The 22,129-nt window shown below is 38.5% G+C and overlaps 1 protein-coding gene across 2 annotated transcripts; it reads right to left on the bottom strand.

Moving 5' to 3' along the window:
• Positions 1-4,717: 4,717 nt before the first annotated feature.
• On the bottom strand, positions 4,718-21,828 carry LOC132384599 (prostaglandin E synthase 3-like). Of its 2 annotated transcripts, XM_059955831.1 has the most exons (8): positions 21,677-21,827; positions 13,396-13,509; positions 8,982-9,051; positions 8,554-8,652; positions 7,988-8,080; positions 7,027-7,086; positions 5,533-5,560; positions 4,718-5,449 (listed from the first exon to the last, which is right to left on the bottom strand). In XM_059955831.1, coding segments are annotated over exons 1-8 (486 nt in total). In that variant the 5' UTR covers positions 21,679-21,827; the 3' UTR covers positions 4,718-5,429. The 2 variants fall into 2 exon arrangements, with proteins under 2 accessions (XP_059811814.1, XP_059811815.1); XM_059955832.1 differs by lacking the exon at positions 7,027-7,086 and having other exon boundaries at positions 21,677-21,828.
• Positions 21,829-22,129: the final 301 nt, after the last annotated feature.

The raw sequence follows: 22,129 nt of genomic DNA, 5'->3' as shown, positions 1-22,129 counted from the left end.
TAAAAGTTAAAGCCTTTCAGATTCACATCTCCAAAATATGGGCATATCAAACTTTCAAGCCTTTTTATTTAAGAAAATGTGCCTTACCTTCTAAAGTTGTTTATTCATTAAAAAATTATTTACCTAGGAACTTAGATTTACCTTAACACCTCAGCAGTGCTGGGCATGACATTCCCTACTCTGAGCATTAGCCTATTGGAAAACTTGCATTTGCAGGGGCTCAGCTACAATGACTTTCACAGCTAAATATCGTTCCAACACATCATTTATGAAGCACGCCAATGCAGAAGCTGAATAGCAGTCTGGTCGCCATTGAACTGTACCCAAGCATCGCCTCTGGAGAAGGTATGTTTACGTTTATTATTTTAGGTCAAAAATTAATTGCTCCAAGAAATTGCTATAATTCTTCTCAAATACCTACATCTTTTTTTTTAAAAAAGTGCAGTCAATTCTCCTCCAAAACCGATTGTAATTTTGATCAGTTTTTATGTGAATCGGCCTCGAGATCAAAGCAGGCAATAAAATTCAGCGCCTGCACACTCACGACCTTGCCTGACGCTGATTTGCTGTGCAAAGCAGAGGACGAGAGGCTGCAGATGACGGGCTCAGTGATTGGGCTTTTGGACCACTGATTGGCTCATGGAATCCATGCTCAGGTGACGTGTAGTGCATGCTTTGATTATATTTCCCCCAACCCCTTACAAGGTCTAATAACTAGATGATCTGATCGGTGACAGAATACAAATTAAACGTGAAATGACAGTTCAGACAAACAAACCTGCTTTATTTCACTTACAGACTGCCCATAGCTTTACGATTAAAATTCAAACGCACTTGATCAATTCCTACTAACAAATAAGCGGTGTCACCCCCAACCCTCTCCCTTCGATCCAGAGGTCCTAATTCGATTTAGTCCTGGCCGTTTGAATGTTATGCAGAACAGTTTTACTATGCGAACTGGAGGTCTTGGAAACGGCACAATCGGGCTGAAGTTCTGCAGCTTATAGCAATAGAAATAGAATGATATTTACTCCTTTGTACTGAAAAGAATTTGAATAATACAAGTAGAATCTTCATTTGCTCAAACTCCTACAAGTTCTTAAAATAATCAATGCACATAGCCTGTTAAATAGACTGGTGATAAGACATGGATATAGTATAATTTTTTAAAAAACACGCATTCCTTAAAACGTAGAAAGATTAGATAAAGGTATAATAAATTATGAGGGGTATAGATAGGGTAAGGGTAAATGCAAGCGCCCCCCCCCCAGAGTTTGGATGGGATTACAAATAAAAGGTCATGCATTAAGGGTGAAAAGTGAAGAGCTAGGGGAGCATGAAAGGAAACATCTTCACTCAGAGGGTAGGGGTACAGAGGGCTTTGGTCATAGTGCAGGTCGAAATAGAATAGACAGCTTAAATGCCTCAGCACAGACTAGATGGGCCAAAAGATCCATTTTTGTGCTGTACTTTTCTATGACTACGTAGGCTAAATGTGTTGGTGTTCTGAGGGACCTTCCACACCTTTAACTTTCAGTGATTTGTGCATAATGTGCAAGTAATTCTGAAGGCAAACACAATATTAGGCCTTACTGTAAGATGATTTGAAAGAAGACATTTTATTGTAACCTAATTGGACCACACTATTCTCTGTAAACTCAAGAATATTGTGCAAAAGAATCTCAGATCAGTTTCCAAGATACTCAAACCATCTCAACTGGCACCAACAACCATTTCACGTTCAGTCACTTGGATCTCCTTTCTTCCCCATTCTGAGGTTTGGTCTGAATAACAACTGAACCACTTGACTATGTCTGCATGCTTTTATGCATTGAGCTGCTGTCACGATTGGCTGATTTGATATTTGCATTAAGGTGTACCTGAAAAAAAGTGGCCACTGATTGCAATAGGTGGCTCATTTCCATGCTGCATTACTGTCCGTAAAAGCAGAAAAAGCATGGTTGTAAGCAGTCACAAAGGGTTAAATGGCCTCTGCCATTTGCTAACTTTACCCAGGCTGGCCTTTATGCAACTCCAGAGCCACCCACGTGGTTGCTTAACTACTCAATTTAGGAATGGACAATAAAGCATCAGCATCAACAGCAATACATACCAAAAGAGTCATCTGCTCAAATTCAAGCAGACTGACAATGCAGGAAAAAAAGCAGACAACCTGATTGGCATCTCATCTACCATCATTGCACAGGGACTAGTGTGCATCACCAATGGAAATACACTGCAGTTACTTGACATGCCATGGGTCCTGCAACAGCAACTCTCAAATCTGTAACCTCTAAAGCCAACAATAAGGGTAGCAGGTACAGAGGTAGTCTGCTTCCAGCTTCTCCTCTCCTTCCACCCCCCCCCCCCAAAGACACACATGAAAACATGGAGTTTCAAAAACACTTAAGTATCAAATGGCAAGTTTGCAGTTTATGTTGATAACAGCCAGTAAATAAAAAAAGTGCCTTTTTTTTCTATTTCAGCTTCACCAGTTATGAGTTTGAGTTCAAATCTAATTAACATCATTGTACATTGAAAGATGTCCATAGAACACTGTATAAGCATTCCTGTACAGAATTTGGCATTGGGGCATATGAAGTGTCCAGGGTGGGTAGCACCTCTGGTGAAGGGGCTTGTCACGTCCATTCTGGGGCAGCTTGCTCAGCGTTGGTTCCCACTGGACTCAGCTCTCACCTGTCACTCCAAGTAGTTGTTTGCATGCAACAGTGGACAGAAGTGGAGAGGGTGAGCAGTTTCAAGTTCCTGGGTGTCAAGATCTCCCAAGATCTTACCTGGTCCCAACATATCGATGCAGTTATTTAAAAAAAGCAAGATAGCAACTATACTTTATTAGGAGTTTGAAGAGATTTGGCATGTCAACAAATACACTCAAAAACTTCTATGGATCTACTGTGGAGAGCATTCTGATAGGCTGCATCACTCTGGTGTTGGAGTGGGTGGCTACTGCACAAGACTGAAAGAAGCCCAGAGGGTCATAAATTTAGTTGGCTCCATCTTGGGTACTAGCCTACAAAGTACCCAGGACATCTTCAAGGAGTGGTGTCTCAGAAAGGCAGCGTCCATTATTAAGGACCTCCAGCAAGCAGGGCATGCCCTTTTCTCACTGTTACCATCAGGTAGGAGGTACAGAAGTCTGAAGACACACACTCAGCGATTCAGGAACAGCTTCTTCCCCTCTGCCATCCGATTTCTAAATGGACATTGAACCCTTGGACACCACCTCACTTTTTTAAAAACATTTGTTTTTTTTGCACAATTTTTAATCTGTTCAATATATACTGTAATTTACTTATCATTTTATTTAGTTTATTTTCTTTTATATTATGTATTGCATTGAACTACTGCTGCTAGGTTAACAAATTTCACAACACATGCCAGTGATAATAAACCTGATTCTGATAGTAGTCAAAACACAGTACACTGCTTTGACAGGTGGGGGTAGCCAGTGACCTCACACTCTGGTCAGTTAGGGACAATGGCTTTTCCACTTTAAGAATTCTCCCACAGAGGTTTCCTATCATCATTGGACACCCATCACTACAGGTTTGCAGCAAATTTCACCCACCCTTCCCAACAAGATCATTATTTTTAAGTCCTTCAAAAACTCAGCACTCACCAACTGACCTCATGTATGCTCCATTCATTGCAATACTGGTAAAAGTAATTATAAAGGCACTATGTTCTAGAATCCCTCAAGACTTGTTTCCATTATTCTCCAAATCCACCACAGACCATCTCTTAGTTACTCCATGACACTGGGATGAAATGTTCAAGGTACAAGCTCCAACCACAATGCAGGTTTTGTTTGTATGGTTATGCCAAATTATCAGAAATCAAAGGGTACAAGGGAAAGATTAGCATCATCCTGGACAACCTGTTTTCTCTTTAAAAAAAAATTCCTCTCCATAAATACAAATCTCTCTCCCCCCCCCCCCCCCCCATCCAAATATCATTGTTTATGATTACCTACGCTGGGCAGTTCAAACCTCAATTTCAAACTCCATAGGCATCCATTAGTCTTGTGAGACCATGGATTTGCACCTTGGAAAGTTTCCAGGGCGCAGGCCTGGGCAGGTTGTATGGGAGACTGGCAGTTGCCCAAGCTGCAGGCCTTCCCCTCTCCACGCCACCGATGTTGTCCAAGGGAAGGGCACTAGGACCCATGCAGCTTGGCACCGGTGACGTTGCAGAGCAATGTGTTATTAAGTGCCTTGTTCAAGCACACAACAGGCTGCCTCAGCTGAGGCTCAACCAGTGACCTTCAGATCACTAGACCGATGCCTTATCCACTAGGCCACACGCCAACACTAACTCTATGGTTAACATTTAATAAGCACTTCATCCTTGCAGCCCCTCATGTCCTGCTTTAAGGCCTTCTTTGTATTTCCTCCACCCAGTAAGCTCCATTGGTCCCTACCATTAATATCAAAACACTTAGCTCACCCTTTAAAAAAAATGTTACATAGCTCTTCAGTGAACCAATTTAAGGGAGCAAGAAAATGGGGCCCTAGCAAGTTTAATAAGTATGCCAGAAGCACTATAGCTTTCAGAACTACTGGATAGGGTATTAATAGCATTTTACAGTACATCCATACAGGAATTTTTGAATATAACTGAAAATTTTAAATACAAAACATCGAATGAGTGCAGAAAGCAATTATTCATGCAAAATGGGTGAAGTAAAAACAGCATATTTAAGTGTTAACAGTTTATTAGAAAGATATTGTAGGCTTAAAAAAAATTCCATTGCATTTGACATAAATTGAGGTTTTCAGCTTGTACTGAGCAGATTTCACAAAATACATCCTAAAGATAGTGTATTAACAGTTTCCTTAAAACTTGCATTCATAATCAAGACAGTGCAAATACACTTTTGGTCATCTAAATGTACAGCCACTTAAGATCCACAAGCGACAATGTACAGCTTTATCACTCATCATACTAACAGATGTAGAAGCTTAAGGGTCAATCAATACCATTGATAGTTTGAACGAATTCTTAAGAGATGGAGCCACTCAGAAAAGTTATTAAAACCTCACTATCCTAACTGCTGCAGAATTAGCTACGGTGGCTTAATTGATACTGAAGGAATTCAGTATTAGATACCAACTACAACGTTTAGTACTAGATCAGTACAAATTCAAATCACTGTAAATAACTTTTACTCAAGTCCTGACATATAATATGCATAATGGCATATTTTTATATTGTCCTGTACTGGTAAGCAATTTTGTCCAATACTCTGGTATGCATCGACCCCTAGAAAAGCCTTTTGAACAGGTTGAAAATGGATTGAAATATGCCTCACTGCCCTGAACAACTATCAACTTATAATTTTGTTAAAAATTAACATTTTAATGAATGCGTTGCTTCCAATTCCCTGAAGCCTTTTCCCCTCAATTTGTTTACTCTAGATCTGGCATTTCTGGAAAAACAAAAAAAAAAGATGGTTAATTAAAGTACAGTGGAAACAAAATTACCTCAAAAACAAATAAAAAATTTACTTACTCTCATCATCACTATCCTGCGACCCATCCTACAGAACAAAGGATAAACAAAGGCATTTACTATATATTGCGAATGACTTTAATTCACTATTATAGTTAGCAAGCAAAATACTTTCAGGACAAACTCGTTCCATTTACACCCCATGTGTTCCCAGTTGCATAATAGCAATTGGACATCTGAGAGTGAAATACTCCAAATCAAAAACATGAGTCACAGAAAAAGAATAAAAAAGCTTAAACTACATAGACTAGTTATCAAAAGTAGTGTAGCACTTCTTAGTACATTTGCAGTAGTCAACACATGCAAACCCAACAGATGGAGTTATAAATTCAAACTTTAAATACATGCATCATAAGAATTCATTGTGATATTACAAATGACAATGCATTACCCTTTTAGACAGTGGACAGACCTACATCAAAAATAGTGTTTTCATTCCATTTAAATACAATTTCTAGTATAAAATTTGTAGCATTGAATCTCAATATTCCTGTAATCCAAGAAATGTACTGATTTTTCTCCATATAGCACATGACCAATTATCACCAAATTCATGTACTTTATACCCCAGCCTGGCTATGCATCGTGCATTAACCTGGTTCCAAGCCTACCCATGTTACACCATCCCTCTCTGCTGAGCATCACAGCTGTGCTTGCCCTATTTGGCCTTATGGAAAGCATTAAAAATAAAATAAATCACAAATTGCACTTATCTTCAATTAACATTAAGCATGTTTTTTTGCTCTGGCTAACAAAGAATTCTTTCTAGGACAAAGACTTAACTATGACAACTATCACAAATGAAAGATCTCCCAACTACTAAGAGTTAATTTATATTGCATCTGTTGTGTGTTGTACCAATCCAAAAACAAAGGAGCCAAGGATATAAATCGGGTGAATAGCTCAAAAGGTGAACTTTTGAAGAGTTGGATATGGATCTAGGAAGAAATATGGCTGAAATCACAGTAACAGTGTGCCAAGAGGGAGGGAGAAGAAAAAAACACACTAAAGAATGACTTTGGCGCCAGTGGATTGTCTGCACCTGTGAAAGTGCAAGGAAAGTAAAATTTCCAAGAAAAATAACTACCAATAGCCAAACAGATAACACAAAAATCGAAGCCTTAGACCAACTCAATTTCAATAGGTTTGACCAAGACAAAACAAACTACCAAATATAACTGCCAAAATCTTTTCCAATTAATTTCTTTAAATCCCTGCCTTTGGCTAAACCATAAACTATGACTTCTCTGTAATAAAAGACAGTTAATATAGCAGTCATTTTGATATTCATCTTACCAAAGGCACAATTGGCCATATTACAGCATGCAATCTACACTACTTGATTAACAGAAAGCTACAAAACTTCAGAGGACTTGAACTTGAACCTTGATAGTCTAGTTATAACTGCTATAGTTACTGGGTAGTTGCATAATCTCATTTCCATTTCATGAATTTAAAAAATACAGAGTTCTAAGCTATTGTCTTCATACTTACATCATCCATTCCATCAACGTCTGGGATGTCTCCATCATCTCCTCCCATATTGTTCATCATCTATAAAGATGTATTTTAATTTTTTTTAAAAAAACTTAATTCTAAGCAGTACATTAATAAAGACATTCTAAATAGGGGCAAGAGAGTTATACAGACCAGGGTATGTCCTTCACTCACCTTGGCCAAGACACTGATTATATATTACTTGGGAAGAGAAGATCAGGCTGAAGGCAATAAGCCCAGATTCATTCTTCAGTGACTGTCACAACCGTAACCATCTAGACAATCCAAATCCTACTAACACTATTGGTACTTGCATTTGGTTAAGGCAAATTTAGTGGGCAAGCACAATGTTCAATATAAAGGAGATTTGGTTTTTTAAAAAAAAATCACATGCCCATTAGAAAAATTATCACTCATTGAGAAGCTTAAGCTACATTAGTAAAAAACATTATCCCAATATGCTTTAACATAATATTTTTATATAAAGTATTCCTACACAGCAAACAAGTTTCCTGCCATTCCAAGAATGTTTATTTGGACAAAATTCTCAGCACCACTGTGCAAGGAACACCATAGTTCAGATGTAGTTTTGTCCACTGTATATGGTGTATGTATAGTGCTTACACTATGACATGCAGATGATGATATTCTTGAAGGCTTATGTGTAGTTGCACACTCTGAGATGCTGAGCCAATAAACAAGTGAACAAAATAACTCAAACTCATCAGGAAGTGAATCAAGAATTCAGTGCAAGCTAACGAGGTTTAAACAAGAAACCAACTCTTCAAGAGTTTACTTCCTAGAATATCAAATCTTTTCCTACAGGTACTTAATCAAAGGACATCCATTTTCCAGAACTGTGACATATTTGACCCGACTACACAAATACCTCTTGAAGGATGTGTATATTCATGTGCAGTAATATATGTTAGCTAATCACTCATATGAATGCACCTACCTGTGAAAACTTCTCAAAGCTGGATAGATCTTCCTCTTCTGGATCATCATCCCAATCTTTCCAGTTATTGAAATCCACTTTGAGCCAGTTCAACTGCAAAAATGATCAGTCAATTTTTATTTAGAGATATAGAACAGAATAAGCCCTTCCAGCCCTTTGAGCCACACCTCTGTTAACCCATTGATTAAACCCCACTCAAATCACAGGACAATTTACAACAACCATATTACCCTGACTGTGGGAGGAAACCACAGCACCCAGAAAAAACCCACACATTCCACGGGGAGGACATACAAACTCCTTAGAGGATACCAAGAATGAAAACCGGATATTAGAGAACAAATACGAGGAAATCTGCAGATGCTGGAAATTCAAACAACAACACACACAAAATGCTTGTGGAACACAGCAGGCCAGGCAGCATCTAGAAGGAGAAGCACTGTCGATGAAGGGTCTCAGCCCGAAACGTCGACAGTGCTTCTTATAGATGCTGCCTGGCCTGCTGTGTTCCACCAGCATTTTGTGTGAGTTGTTATTAGAGAACAACATTGCATAGTCCTAGTTACCTTTGGTTTTTCTTTGGTTAACCGTGGCCATGACTGACCAGATTCTCCTTTTCGTAAATAGCACAAGACAGATCTATCTGTCCGCTTGTGTCTGGAATCCTACAAAACACCACGACAAGAACACAGACCAGCATTATACAGATCCATGCAATTAGATCATTGAAACAACTATTATTCTCCTAGTGAAATGTTAAGTATACTCCTTAGGCCCTAAAATAGAATTTAAATACGATTTATCAAAAAATTCAACCACACTTTGTCACCAAAGGGACAGCAACCCATTATTGTATTTTTAGTGAACAACTAAACCGCACTGTAAAAGTTTGACATTGATCATTAACATACTTCCTCAATTAAGAATTAGAACAAACATGCCAAAAGTAGAAGAGGTTATTACTTATCTGGCTCATTTACTGTCCAATACTTACATTCGGGTCAATTGCATTATAAAGATAAACTTCATTAAAATGCTTTATGTTCTCAGCTCCTCCAAGACAGCTACAAGGAAAAGAGATGCCATACAAATAAATGAATTTCAATTTTTCTTAAATTTTAAAATATCAAACTTATGACTTAATGTATTAATAATATGCCATACTTGGTTGCAGATTTTAAAAAATTGAGCCATTAGGATATATATCAGAATGAGGTCTTGAAGCAACGGGTGCAGCAGCGTTCAAAAATGGCACAGCTGGAAAGGAATATTCCAAATCCTAACTTGATGTTATATTGCTTGCAGATATAAACCCTTTGAAGGAATGGAAAAGGTGTGCAAAACCTCCATTTTACATGGAAGTACAATCTCCATAGTTCCCTTAACTTTTCTGCTCCATGTCCACTTATGTTACCAACCTCCTCCAGTGCTGCAGAGCTGCACAGACAGCACATTTTTCTACTTTAACACCAAAAAATGCCAAAAATAATGGAGAAAAAAATAACATTTCAATTTGATGACCCTAGTTATTGACCGAAGATGTCCCTCCACAAATCCTGTGCAGATATTTCTATCACTTGCTTTTTATTTCATCTTTTTAGCCTGATGGCTTTAATTGCAAGTTTTAATATTGATTTGAACATCAAACATCAACAAAAGCATGCATTTTCATTTAGACATTGGGGAATCACAACAGATTATCCTGACAAGATGATGTGCTTTTCTCATCCAACCAACTCCTGATGTGCCTTCATGTACAAATCATGCCTCACTGTATGACTATCTCTTTATCTTCATCTAATTTAAACATTCATATGCAATACTGTACATTAATAAAAACCTGAATTACAAAGATTTCTGCTCCATCTTCAACAGCATCTAGGAAAGGCATAAAATGCATATTTTTTGCATCTATCACAAGTCAGTTCAACTTCTTGAGAAGTAGTAACAAATGAATCCAAATTCCCTGACCTAATGTTAACAAATGGATGTCAATTTTTCACTGGGCACTTGCTTCAATCAAAGCACGACAGGTTGCCCCCTTCTGACCAGAATCTCAAAAACCTTCATGTCCAGCATGGTACAACACCACCAATTAGCACTGCATTTTTATCACTGAGGTAAACTTCCAATAGGAAATTGCGTAAATACAGAGGAAATAAATAGTGTATTTAGTAAACTTGGCATTTTCAGCAAAAAAACATTATGGAGGGTCTCAGCAAGTCACAGCACCTTTGCAGGCAAAGAAATGGGTCAAGACTCTGCATCAGGACCAAGAGTAAATGAGAAGACAGTATGGGGGAAGGAGAGAAAAAGAGGGTGAGACAGGCTAGAAAGTGATAAAGGTGGATCCAATTGAAGTGTTAACAGCTTGGAGCCTGATGAGTGAGGGTGGAGATAATGAGAGGTTATAGGCAGAGATGAAAGGTATGCAGATTATGGGATAAGGAAGGTAATGAGTGAACTCAGATGATAAAGGGATGCAGGGCAGATGTGAATAGTAAGGAAGAGACAAATCAAGTAGATAGCAGACAGATGGAACCATGTGGGGGATAAGAAAGAAAGGGGCAAGTGAAAGGACTTGGTAGATCAGGAGAAAGAATCAGGATGGTTGGGCTGCAGTTACCTGAAACTGCAGAATTGAATGTTTATGCTATTGGGTTGTGACTACCCAGATGAAATAAGAGGCCCTATTCTTCTAGTTTGCATTTGGCTTCACCCTAGCAAGTGGTGGAAGCTGATTATAGCATTTTGGTGTAGGGAGAGGCAATATGAAATGGTTTGCAACCATATTAAATATATCTAGGTTTCAGTTCTGTAAATCTGCCAAAATAATTCCATTACCACATGTAGGTTAAAGGCTGCTAATTATTTAAAAACTATTCCCACAAGTTGAGACCTCCAGAAGGTGAGGGGGAAAAAACAAATGACTCTCAAGAACCTCATTAAGTTCTTTAACATCATGCAAGAACTGTTGGCTGTCATTTGCAGGGTTCTCATAGCCAAATTAAATATCAAACAATGATCTCAGAGAGTAGCTGGTGATGATAGGGTCCTGCTTGAAAAGTGAAGTAAACATCCTAAGCATATTTTTAAAAAACCTAAACAGGCTACAAACTCAAAAAGCAAACACGAGGAAATCTGCAGATGCTGGAAATTCAAACAACAAAATGCTGGTGGAACACAGCAGGCCAGGCAGCATCTATAAGGAGAAGCATTGTCAATGCTTCAAGCTGAGACCCTTCATCAGGAGGTTCCACCAGCATTTTGTGTGTGTTGTACAAACTCAAAACATGGGATTAAGGGGGTTTTTTTTAAATTCCAATTTTACTGCATTATAAATTTTTGTTCAAGTAAAACTTGAAGCATTCACTAAACCTTGACAAACAAAACAGAGCTTTAGAGCATTAACACTCCAAGAATCACCCATTTCCACAAATGCTCTTGGGAGCATTGATGGGGGCATATGCTTAAAAAGAGGAAAGTACTCAATACTTTAAAATAAGATTACATGGTAGACAAAACTAAACAAGAAAAAAGCAAGGAACTTGAGTATTCAATGTGTAAACCGTAAGACAGCCAAAGTTTATCTGCTTAATTCCTACTGATCACTGCTGAATTTGTAAAGGAAGCATAATGAAATTGAAGTCCCAGGTTTGATTTGTAGTTTTTGCTATAATGGATTAGCCATAATAAGAATTGCAATTGGATTCAGGACAAAATACTGGGAAAATAAAATAGCAAGCTTTGCGCAAAGGCGTTCTTTTATAACCTTATGCAGCTCTAAGTATACGGCAAGTCTTTAAACATGTCCACATACTTACTGATCTGTTCACCATCTTCTTAAGTTCAATACATCAAACTTGCTGACACTGAAGTACACGCAAGAAATGATCAGATTGAAATTAAGTTAGATTTTGATGGCTGGTAGAATGTACTTTGGCTCCACTTGGTCTAAAGATACAGATGATTTTCAACCTACATTAAATATTGCTTTAATCATTTGGTAATTGCTACTGATAGCCACAATAAGAGGCCTAGATTTGAAGCTCCAATTTGCATCTGATTCAAAGATACCAAGAACCCTAAAGATCTATCAAAATAAGGTCAGCAAGCTAGTGCCCAAAGTAGTAAACTTTAAGGAAATGTCTTAGCCATTGTTGACAAGCAAGATGAATTTTTCATTTGAAATTATGACAGAACAGTTAATGTCTTTAAATATACAGTCTGAATGCTCTTTCCAGTTAAAAGCCAGTGCAAACTATCAACTGCTTGGTCAGTTAAGCACCATTGTGCTTTTCAACTCAGTGGAAAATTAAGTGATCCTCTTGCAAACCTCATGGTCATAATGAAAGGCTCGATTGTTCCTGGCCATTTTACTGTGACGATAATAGTTATGACAACATTTTGCAGGTTCCAGCATTAATCTCCAACTTCAATTTAAGAGGAAGCAGAGAAATGTGAACAAATACTTTCCCTACGAGGAAGGCACAAAGATCTTTTCTGGATCAACAGCCAACATTACCAATCTTGTGTTAAACTCAATTAATCCCAAATCAATATATCCAAGAATGAAACAGTGATATTTAGTGAAATAGTGGACACGCTTTCCCCTTGTGTGTATTTTTCCCCCATGTAGCTTCACATTCTAGTCCAAGCATCTACATTATACTTGCTGCAACAATATTTCAGCCTTTCTGTAAGAATATTCAGAGGAATGTCAGTATTATGGTGTTACAAGTTTGGTCCCTCATGCTTTGCGCTTTTACAGAGCAGCAAGCTGCAAATTCAGATCCTCCACAGTGGTTTGCCAATCAAGTTATACCCATACATTGGGCATATCCACACAAAGGAGAAAAATATTTGAGGGAAAAAGGAATAAAAACTACTTAGCAGACAGTACAGGAACATTACTGGTTTGCCAACTTAGCTAAGCAGCAGTATTTGGTGTGAGAAGACCTTAAAAAGGAAAAACGATGGAAGGCAGACAAAGATATATGGAAATTAAATGTAGTGTCAACCACATAAGATTCTTGCGCAGTGCCAAGGTGTCCACAATGAACTGTCTCTCTGGTAACAAATCAACAGTTAATGCTTGAAAATAAGTCTTGAAAACCCAAAACTCCAGTAGTAAAATATCTGGGAAAAAAGTGCAGTCACACTGTCAGATTGTGACCAAAATCTCAAGAATAGATTCACAAGAATGCAAACATACATTTAAGAGTAAAGAAAAATAGCACTTAACTAAAAAAAAACATTCAGACTATGAAAAGTACTATGAGAAAGGCACTGCAACTACAAGACCCTGAATTCTTTTCAAATGGAATTTAAAGATGCAAACAAAAACAGCTGCCCCTAAACTTATGGCAGATATTTAACATAAATGCGATTGAATATCTACTACGTACCTGAATGTAAACTTCTCTTTTTCAAAATTTATTTCAACATCCTTACTGTCTTCTACACAAAATTCAACAAAGACGTAGTCTCTTCGGTCATACCACTTTGCAGTAGCTGGCTGCCTAAAAGCATCATGGGAGCGAAAACAATCACAAGGTTTGTGTGAAACAAAAACACTACAAGTTTTAAAGCCGCATGCATAAAGTATTTACATTCTAATAGAATGATGTCAGTTTAGTCTCTGGGTTCTGCTAGTGAGGGGTTTAAAACAAAGTTAGAGTCTTAATTTTTTCAGGAGAGTGCATAAAGGGGAGCAAAGGAGCAATAGAAAAGGGAGAAGGGAATGGGGAAAATCTTATTAATGATACAAGATGCATTGTTTGGTGATCCAAGCACAAAGTGCCTGAATTGGGCATTTTTCACATTAACACTGGACTCTGTTGGGTTGGGGCACTCAAAATGATTGGGAACCCCTGAGCTAAATTAATCAGAACCAAGAGATTCAATTACAACATTTGCTGTGTCGTCACTATAGAAATTAACTGCACCAGCAAGGAACCATATTGTGTGAATAGCAATTTGCTTGCGTATAGCATTTAGGCCCCATGCCTAATTTGATGCACTAACATTATAACAAGCAAATTCAAAATAGCATAACACAAATACTCTTACAAGCAGGGCAATTTAGGAAAAAAAGGTAAAAGATAATGGCAACACTTAATCCAAGGGTGCCAAGTAGATTATTGCTTTTGGCATTTCATCAGCAAAACTTGAGATATTGAATTACACCAGGGAAAGCTATTAATAATGAAAATCTTCTACCTACTTGGTTCCCATATAATCTGTCTATACCCACTTAATACCAATCCCGACCTGAAAGGGACAGATGCCCATTTCTGCCCCCATAGCTAGCTACTATGACTGCGACTTTTGTTGGTCAACTATACATTGTTTTTTATATGTCAATAATAAACACAATTTTGTGATAGTTACAAGTACAAAACTAATACTTCCTTGCTGCACTTATCCATCTTTGATGTGGAGCACAGCAGGGAATTCACTTGGCAAATGTCACGTCTTTCCTCTCCCTCACCTTCATTTCAACAGAAGTGCCCAACAGTTTTAAAGCTCAACCTCAATCCCTTACCTTCTTGAAGAAAGAAAATTCTTTCCAGAAATTAAGACTTCAATGCAGGAATTATTCTGCTCTTTTCTGGTACTTATACTGTCACAGAAGCCAAGAACATCCATGTGGAACTTTTAACTTATGCAGCACAAAAAGAGCAAACTAACTTAGCCAAGCTGATAAGATTTTTTCCTTTGAATTTGTGGGACGGAAGGTGCAGGAAGACCTCACGGCTATAATCATAAATAGCATAGGTGTGCAAAGCACCATTTCTCAAATCCACAGAAACTGCAAATTTCCAATACTCAATTCCTAATTAGAGGCGTTTACAACAGTACTGACATTAACTGGCCATAGTTGACACTTGCTGTCAAAGCCTGTTAATGAACAATGGCAACCTGGATGATATCAGCTGTCAGGCACTGGTGGAAGAGAACCCATCAAGAATCATTCAGCAAAATCAGAGTGAAATTGAAGACAATTAAAAGAACACAAAAATCCAGAAGCAACAGCAGAAAACGTGAGACAAGCGTTAGTGGTGGAGAAAGAATTACGCTCAGGACAACGAGAGCAGAGGATTTTGTGGAACTGCTGATTACGAGTCTAGTCTTCATTACAGGTAAATATCTGGATTAAAGACCTAGATTCTGTACTCAACTCAAAATGACCATTTTTTTTTTAGCAGAGACTATTGAGCCATTTACTCTACTAGATTTTGCTAAATGCAACTTATTTCGGGAAAGTGTTCCTATTTAATCAGTCTATATACAGCACTTAAAAATTTAAGCAGCTTAAACAGTAAACCTAAAAATATAGTTTATTTCCCAGATCATTTCGATACATTTACTCAGATGTATGTTAAAATGTGGAAGGCTCAGGTACAATAATGCCTGATATAAAATGCTAATGCCCTATAAAATGCACTAATTTAAAATTCTCCAATTTAAAGTTCTGATGAAGTATACAGAAGACTGTCTGGTAGAAGTAAAATCGAACTAGAATATTGAGAGGAGTGGGTATTGACAAGAAAGCTAAAATGTGGAAAAAGAAAAATAAAGATATCAAAGTCATGTACACAGCCAGCAATATTTTAATGTTGGTTCATTAGAGATCACCAGTTTAGTAAAGCGTATTGTTTAAGCCCGATCATGCATCTCAATTGATTAAAAAAACAAACAATGTGAATGAAGTCACAGCCTTGTTTTCTCAAAGTACACAAAAATACAGGGAGGACAAACCAGCAAATGAGGATGGAACTCTGTTTTTCAAAGGGCAAATCATGAAAAAAAATCACACAAAAGATAGAAAACAAGGGTATGGTTCAGTCCAGATCAAAATAACTTGCAACTTGTTAGTTAACATCAGCAATTGGAAATATACAGTTATTTCACTGCATTTTATCTATAGAGATGTGGGAAGATACAAGATTTTAAAAAATGAACATTACAGAATGTAATCCAATCTCAAACAAGATATAATGTAATCTGGCTACTCGTTAACAACGCTGGGTAAAAAAAGATACTTGAAAGCAACTTTGGAGGACTTTTGACAAAAGTAACAAGATGTAGAATCAGGGGACAGAAATGAGCTGGCTACAAAAGTAAAATCAAGGGCAATTAAGCAGACTTGCAAAATGTTTGCAATGCATGGTGGGAATCAAATACAATTTCTAAACCAAACGTGCTTTAAAAAACATAATCAAGGTAAATGTGTTTTCTTTATTTTAGAAATACAATGAAGAGTAGGCCCTTCTGGCCTTTTGAGCCACGCCACCCAAACAAGTTACAGGACAAATTTACAATGACTAATTAACCTACATGCTATTTCTTAGGACTGTGGAAGGAAACCAGAGCACCCAGGGAAAACACATGCACAAGTAGAGGCTCCTTACAGAGGATGCTAGAATTGAACTCGGAACTCTATATCACGCTGAGCTGTAATAGTGCCATGCTAACCATTACGCTAAAGTTAGGCAATTTCATCATAACCATGGATAAAAACTGAATAGAATAAGGAAATGAAATGGTCAAGGACCAGAGATACGCAGCCCAAATACTCCAAATGTGGAGTAACATCTTAAAGCCTCAGCAGCGCATCCTTCCTTGTATATTCTAGTACTCTTGAAATTCATTCCAACATTGCATTTTGCCTTCATTACTGCCAACTCAACCTGCAAGTTAAACTGAAAAGATGCCTTAAAAGGCCCCTTTGCACCTCCAATTTCTCTCCTGTTTAAAGAAAGTCCAGAGCTATATTCTTCCTACCAATGTACATAAGCACATACTTCCTTAAGCTGTATTCCATCTACTTCCTTGCACTCTAATCTGCACCATTACAGACTCCCTGCCACCTCAAAACTACCCATTCCTCCACTTATAACAAAGCATAAACAACCTATACCAGATGAGTTTGAGCAAAAACCCAGAATGAAGGAAAGTTTAAGTCAAATGTATTCCTACTTGCAGGAAGACAACTGCTGCTATATGTATGAGAATAATGGAACTGAATGCTAAAACTAAACCCAAGGAGTAATGCTTCATAACTGTAAAGCTAGTAATCAGGCCAGATCTTTAAATTATATTTTGCAAAGCCCAACCATTGGTACAATCAGTCACAACATACTCAATATTTAAAATCACCCTTTACAATTAGAATATCTGCAAATAAAACCCCAAAATATCACATTAAAGTAAGTGCTTTCCCTCAACGCAATTAATGTGAAAACCAATTGTGAAAAATGCTATATGATCATCAAATGAAATGGCTAGTTTATGGTGCATTTATACAAATTTCCACAGAACAGGGTCTCATTATTATAGAAACAATGTTGAGGCTGCAAGTAGGTTCCACTTCCACAGTATCAGGCCCACGTAAATCTGCACATAGGGCTAATATATTTTAAGTTGATGTCATGTACCAACTACATTTGCTATCGACCAGGGATGGATGTATGGATGGATGGATATATATATATATATATTTTGAACACAATGACTGAAAGATCTACTCCCATGTTGCATGACTATTCATTTCCCTCCTTGGACTCTTTAGGAAATAGAAATTATTGCAAACAAACTAAATGCATATAATACTTCAAAGATGCATGAAGCTAGAAAATGTTGAGAGCTTTAATCTGGTGTGCTATTCCCAAGTAGACCTATCAAAATATATAAGGAACAACAGCATCTTTGACAAAAAAAAACTTTGCTTTAATGCAGCAACTGTCACACACAGGCTGTCCCAAGAGTTTAACAACCAAGGAAGTATTGTATTTTTCAGGTGTAATGTAAAATGAACAAGTCAATTTATACAGAGAAACACTATGTTGCGATAAATTGTTTATACAGTCGGCCCTCTTTATCCGCAGGGGATTGGTTCCAGGACCCCCCCCCCCCCCCCACCGCGGATACCAAAAAACACGGATGCTCAAGTCCCTTATTTAACCCGTCTCAGTGCAGGTGGACTTTAGTACCCAGTGGAGCTCAGGACTCGCCGCCCGCAGTGTTTCTATTTCATTGACAGAAAACGACCACGATTGAAAATAAAGTGGAAATAATAAAGCGATTGGAAAGAGGTGAAACGCCATCGGTCATTGGAAAAGCATTAGGCTACAGTTGGTCAACGATCGGAACAATTTTAAAGGATAAAGTGAGAATAATGGAGCATGTGAAAGGCCCTGCCCCAATGAAAACTACAATTATTACTAAGCAATGCAGCGGTTTAATTACTGAAATACATACATTCCTTAAGTGTTTTATATGCATAGGAAAGGTAAAATATATACTATATACTAAGACAAACATTTGACTAACTGATGCTAAATAATACCGAATGTACCTGTTCCAACTTACGTACAAATCTGACTTAAAGACTGCCTGTAAATCATCTCTGGATTACTTATAGTACCCAATACAATGTAAATGCTATGCAAATATTGTAGTTATACTGTATTGTTTAGGTTATTATTGGTTATGCTACAGTCTTATAAAACATTGGTGAGGCCATGCTAGAACGTAATGTGCAGTTTTGGTCACCACATTGCAGAAAATATGTGATTACTCTGGTAAGGTTGCAGGAGGATGTTGCTGTTCACCAGCATGTTGGTTGGGTTGGAGTTTTGAGTTATTTTTAGTTATGAGGCTGGAAGGTGGGGGGGGGGGGGGGGGGAAGGGGTGTGAAGAAAACCAGATAGAGGTGTGCAATATTATAGTGTACAGCATAGACACCAATTTTTTCCCCATAGCAGAGATCCCCACCCCTCCTGAAGATGCTGGCTGGAATCTGGAACACACTGCCTGACAGGGCGGTGGGGGCACTCTCCTATTAACGTTCATTATGGCTCTTGAATTGCCATTGCATAGATGTTCGTGGATCAAGTGCTGGTAAATGGGATTAGCATTGATGGGTACTTGGTCAGCACAGACAACAGGCCCATTTCTGTATTGTATGACCAGTCTTTAACTTATCAGAATCAAGTTTATTATCACTGGCATGCATCGTGAAATTTGTTAACTTAGCAGCAGTAAAATGCATGATAATATAGAAGGGAAAAATAAATAAGTAAATGTTTATTAAATACTTAAATTAAAAATGGTGCAAAACAAATAATATTTTAAAAAGTCAGAGTGTTTCATGGGTTCAATGTCCATTTAAGACATTTAGGACTAGGGCGGGGGCTTAATAATGGACACTGCCTGTCTGAGGCACCGCTCCTTGAAGATGTCTTAGATACTATGGAGGCTAGTACCCAAGATGGAGCTGACTAATCTAACAATTAATTTGAAGAACATGACATGTAAAAGTGGAGATAGCAAGCCCAGTGACATGACATATCTTGAGTTCTAAAGTTTTTATTTAACATTATAAAATGTCAATGTAAAGGCAATTGGAAAAATAGGGATGAAGGTTCAGGAAAAATCCAAGAATGGGATAGACACTGGATGAACGGCTGATAAACATACACTAAGTTTATCAGGAAACAAGAGAGTACTAAGAAGATATCTTAGGGTTTGGGATTGACAGTAACTTTTTCTATTTAATATGAATAACAAAGTTTCAGGAGTAATATTCCAAACAACTCCACTTCAAGAGGCACAGCAATTAAAGTTAGCATAAATGAGTGAATGTCTCAGAATATGCAAGTATCTAGAAACACAGATAATGTAGGTATATGTAATATCTCAGTGGTTTGTATTTAATTAGTATGAAGCCAAAAGATAGAGAACCCCCCCACCCCCGAAAATACTGATAAAACAATAAACTATCTAACGTATAGATTAAAAAAATCAAGTTCAGGGCTTTTAAGGTATAGGAACAGAAAATCAGTAGCACTCAAGAAGAAATGTCTAATGCTATGCTGTCACATCACTTAAAAGATCAGAGCATTCTATATGCATGTCCATATGACTAATGCTAAATGTTTAAGCACCTGTCTTTGAAAATTGACAGTTCAGGTAGGATTTGTTCACAGCATCCTTGTTAGTCACACCATTTGGTCTGTAACCATTTTCTGCAAGGAAAAACTGAACATTTAAACTCCGAAGCTAAAAATCAACTAATTTAAAGTTGGAGCATTATACCCACTCCACTTCACTCCAGATCTCTCCCACGCCTACAAAGCCAACAGCCTCTCTTTTTACCTCAATGTCTCACAACCAATGAATTCCTCCACATCCTTGCAAAAAAACACCAGATCGTTCCCACCTTAAAACGTTATTCACCAAATGCAGATAAGCTGTACTGCAAAAAAAAATGAATGACACCTGGGGCGTAATTCCTCGTCATAAGCACGTTACCTTGTACATTATCGACCCACACGCAATGCACCATATCTAACTAATCAGAATAGCCATCCCAAGCTCGGGACTTCATGCAGAATATATGGAAACTATAAATAGAAATTAAACACTTGCGGTCCTTCGATGGTTCTGGATATTTTGCGTGTGCGAGAACGGCCCTGGTAAAGCACGCGCGAACGTACGCAGAAAACACGCACGCACATAGAACAAACGTGTCTACAATTCAAGCAGTGGGTGTTCTGGGAGCAATTCCGCCGCTTTCAACAATCGCGGAAGAGAGATGCCTAATGAACAGAAAATAGACGAATGGTTACATGATCGAACAAGGCGTTTTAAAGGCAAGGGCGCCGAGTAGAATCTAGGGGGTTGGGCCCATCCAGTTAGGGCTGCAATAATGGCGGTTTCTTCGACATTGCGCAACAGTTTTCACTGGCGGCTACTCCCGTCAAATTCTTCCTTTCCCAAGCCTAAAAAGGGGCGAATAAGCCTCGTTAACTATATGGTGGCCGCCATTGTTCCATCAAAAAGTCGCCGCTGTTGAAAGATAAGTGAGGGAGGAGAGGCTAGGGTTTTTTTTGTCCAAAAGTAATCAGTAAATTCCTGCTGCGAGTGCGCGCCCGCGCGCGACAGACAGAAATTTCTAGAAGCCGCGCGCGGTTCTTAAATCGTTTCAGAACAGCACAGCGCCCCAATCTTGCTGCCGAGAACAAGAGATACACAAGGAAAGAAAATACAAATGATTGCATAGTGTTTATTAAAGAGAGGGATGCTCCCATAGACTTTTTTAAACCGGAAGGGGGCCAGGTGGAAGAAGTCTATTCTTTATGCGCTGGAACCTGCTTCGGTCCCGCAAGGTTGTGTGCCACTTGGCTCTCACGTGTGTGGCAAGCCAAAAACTGTTTAGCCCCCCCCCTCACCCTTTTAACTATCGGAACACTAACCGACTACAAGGCATTTTAACAGCCGAAGGTTACACATTCAGAACTACAAGACAATTTAGACATTTAGAGTATCCTTCCCCATCTCTGTCTCACCTAACGTAACTGACAACTACACGCGGGTAAAATTCTCCCAGTTCGTTTTACATACAGGACTTATTTAAAAATCACAAGCATTCGCTGAAGCGCAGACAATGTTATGCTGCAGAGATAAAAAAGTGTTCCTCATCTTTTACCTTCAATTCCAGTTGCAACCTAGCAGATGCTTATTCCCCCGCTTTAGTGTTTTTTTGGGGGGGGGCATGAAACAAGCAATGGCCTAGCAGGGTGAAAAAGCGCCTAGCTACCACCGCTCACCCGCCTATACAATACCCTCCACAGGCAGAATAAAGCGTCATCGGGCGGGCGAAGTTGAACCATTACTCACATGCTTGTCGTGGTTAAGCTCTTCTAGAGTGCAAGGAGCTCACAACACAAGTGGCGTCAGGACAACCGCGCTCTGGCTTTTTTTTCCCCTCCTCTCTCCCTCACCCAAAGTGACGCAGCTCGCTATGGTTACCACGTTGATCTGACGTCCGCGCCCCAGATCATTGGTCGGCTCTGCTCAAACTGCGGGACGTCCTGTCTTCGCCAAAGCGTCAATCAAGTTTGTGCGCCGCTAGTAAATGCGCCTACTGGTTAGAAGTTAATGAATCAGGAGCAACATCAGTAATAGAATTTTGTTTCCCCTCGTCCAACTACACGTTTTAAACACCAAATATTCATTTAGCACTTCTGCTCTGCCTCACTGATCATCGGCATCCATTTTAGTCCCGAACTACGATCCAGACCGGCTCTTCTAGTACCAATGGATTGAACTGAATGCCTTAGCAAGGATGGT

This window comes from Hypanus sabinus, chromosome X1 (genome assembly GCF_030144855.1).
Source record: "Hypanus sabinus isolate sHypSab1 chromosome X1, sHypSab1.hap1, whole genome shotgun sequence".
NCBI lineage: Eukaryota > Metazoa > Chordata > Chondrichthyes > Myliobatiformes > Dasyatidae > Hypanus > Hypanus sabinus.
The sequence above is the reverse complement of the archived record's forward strand: the minus strand, read 5'-3'. Positions and strand labels throughout refer to the sequence as shown.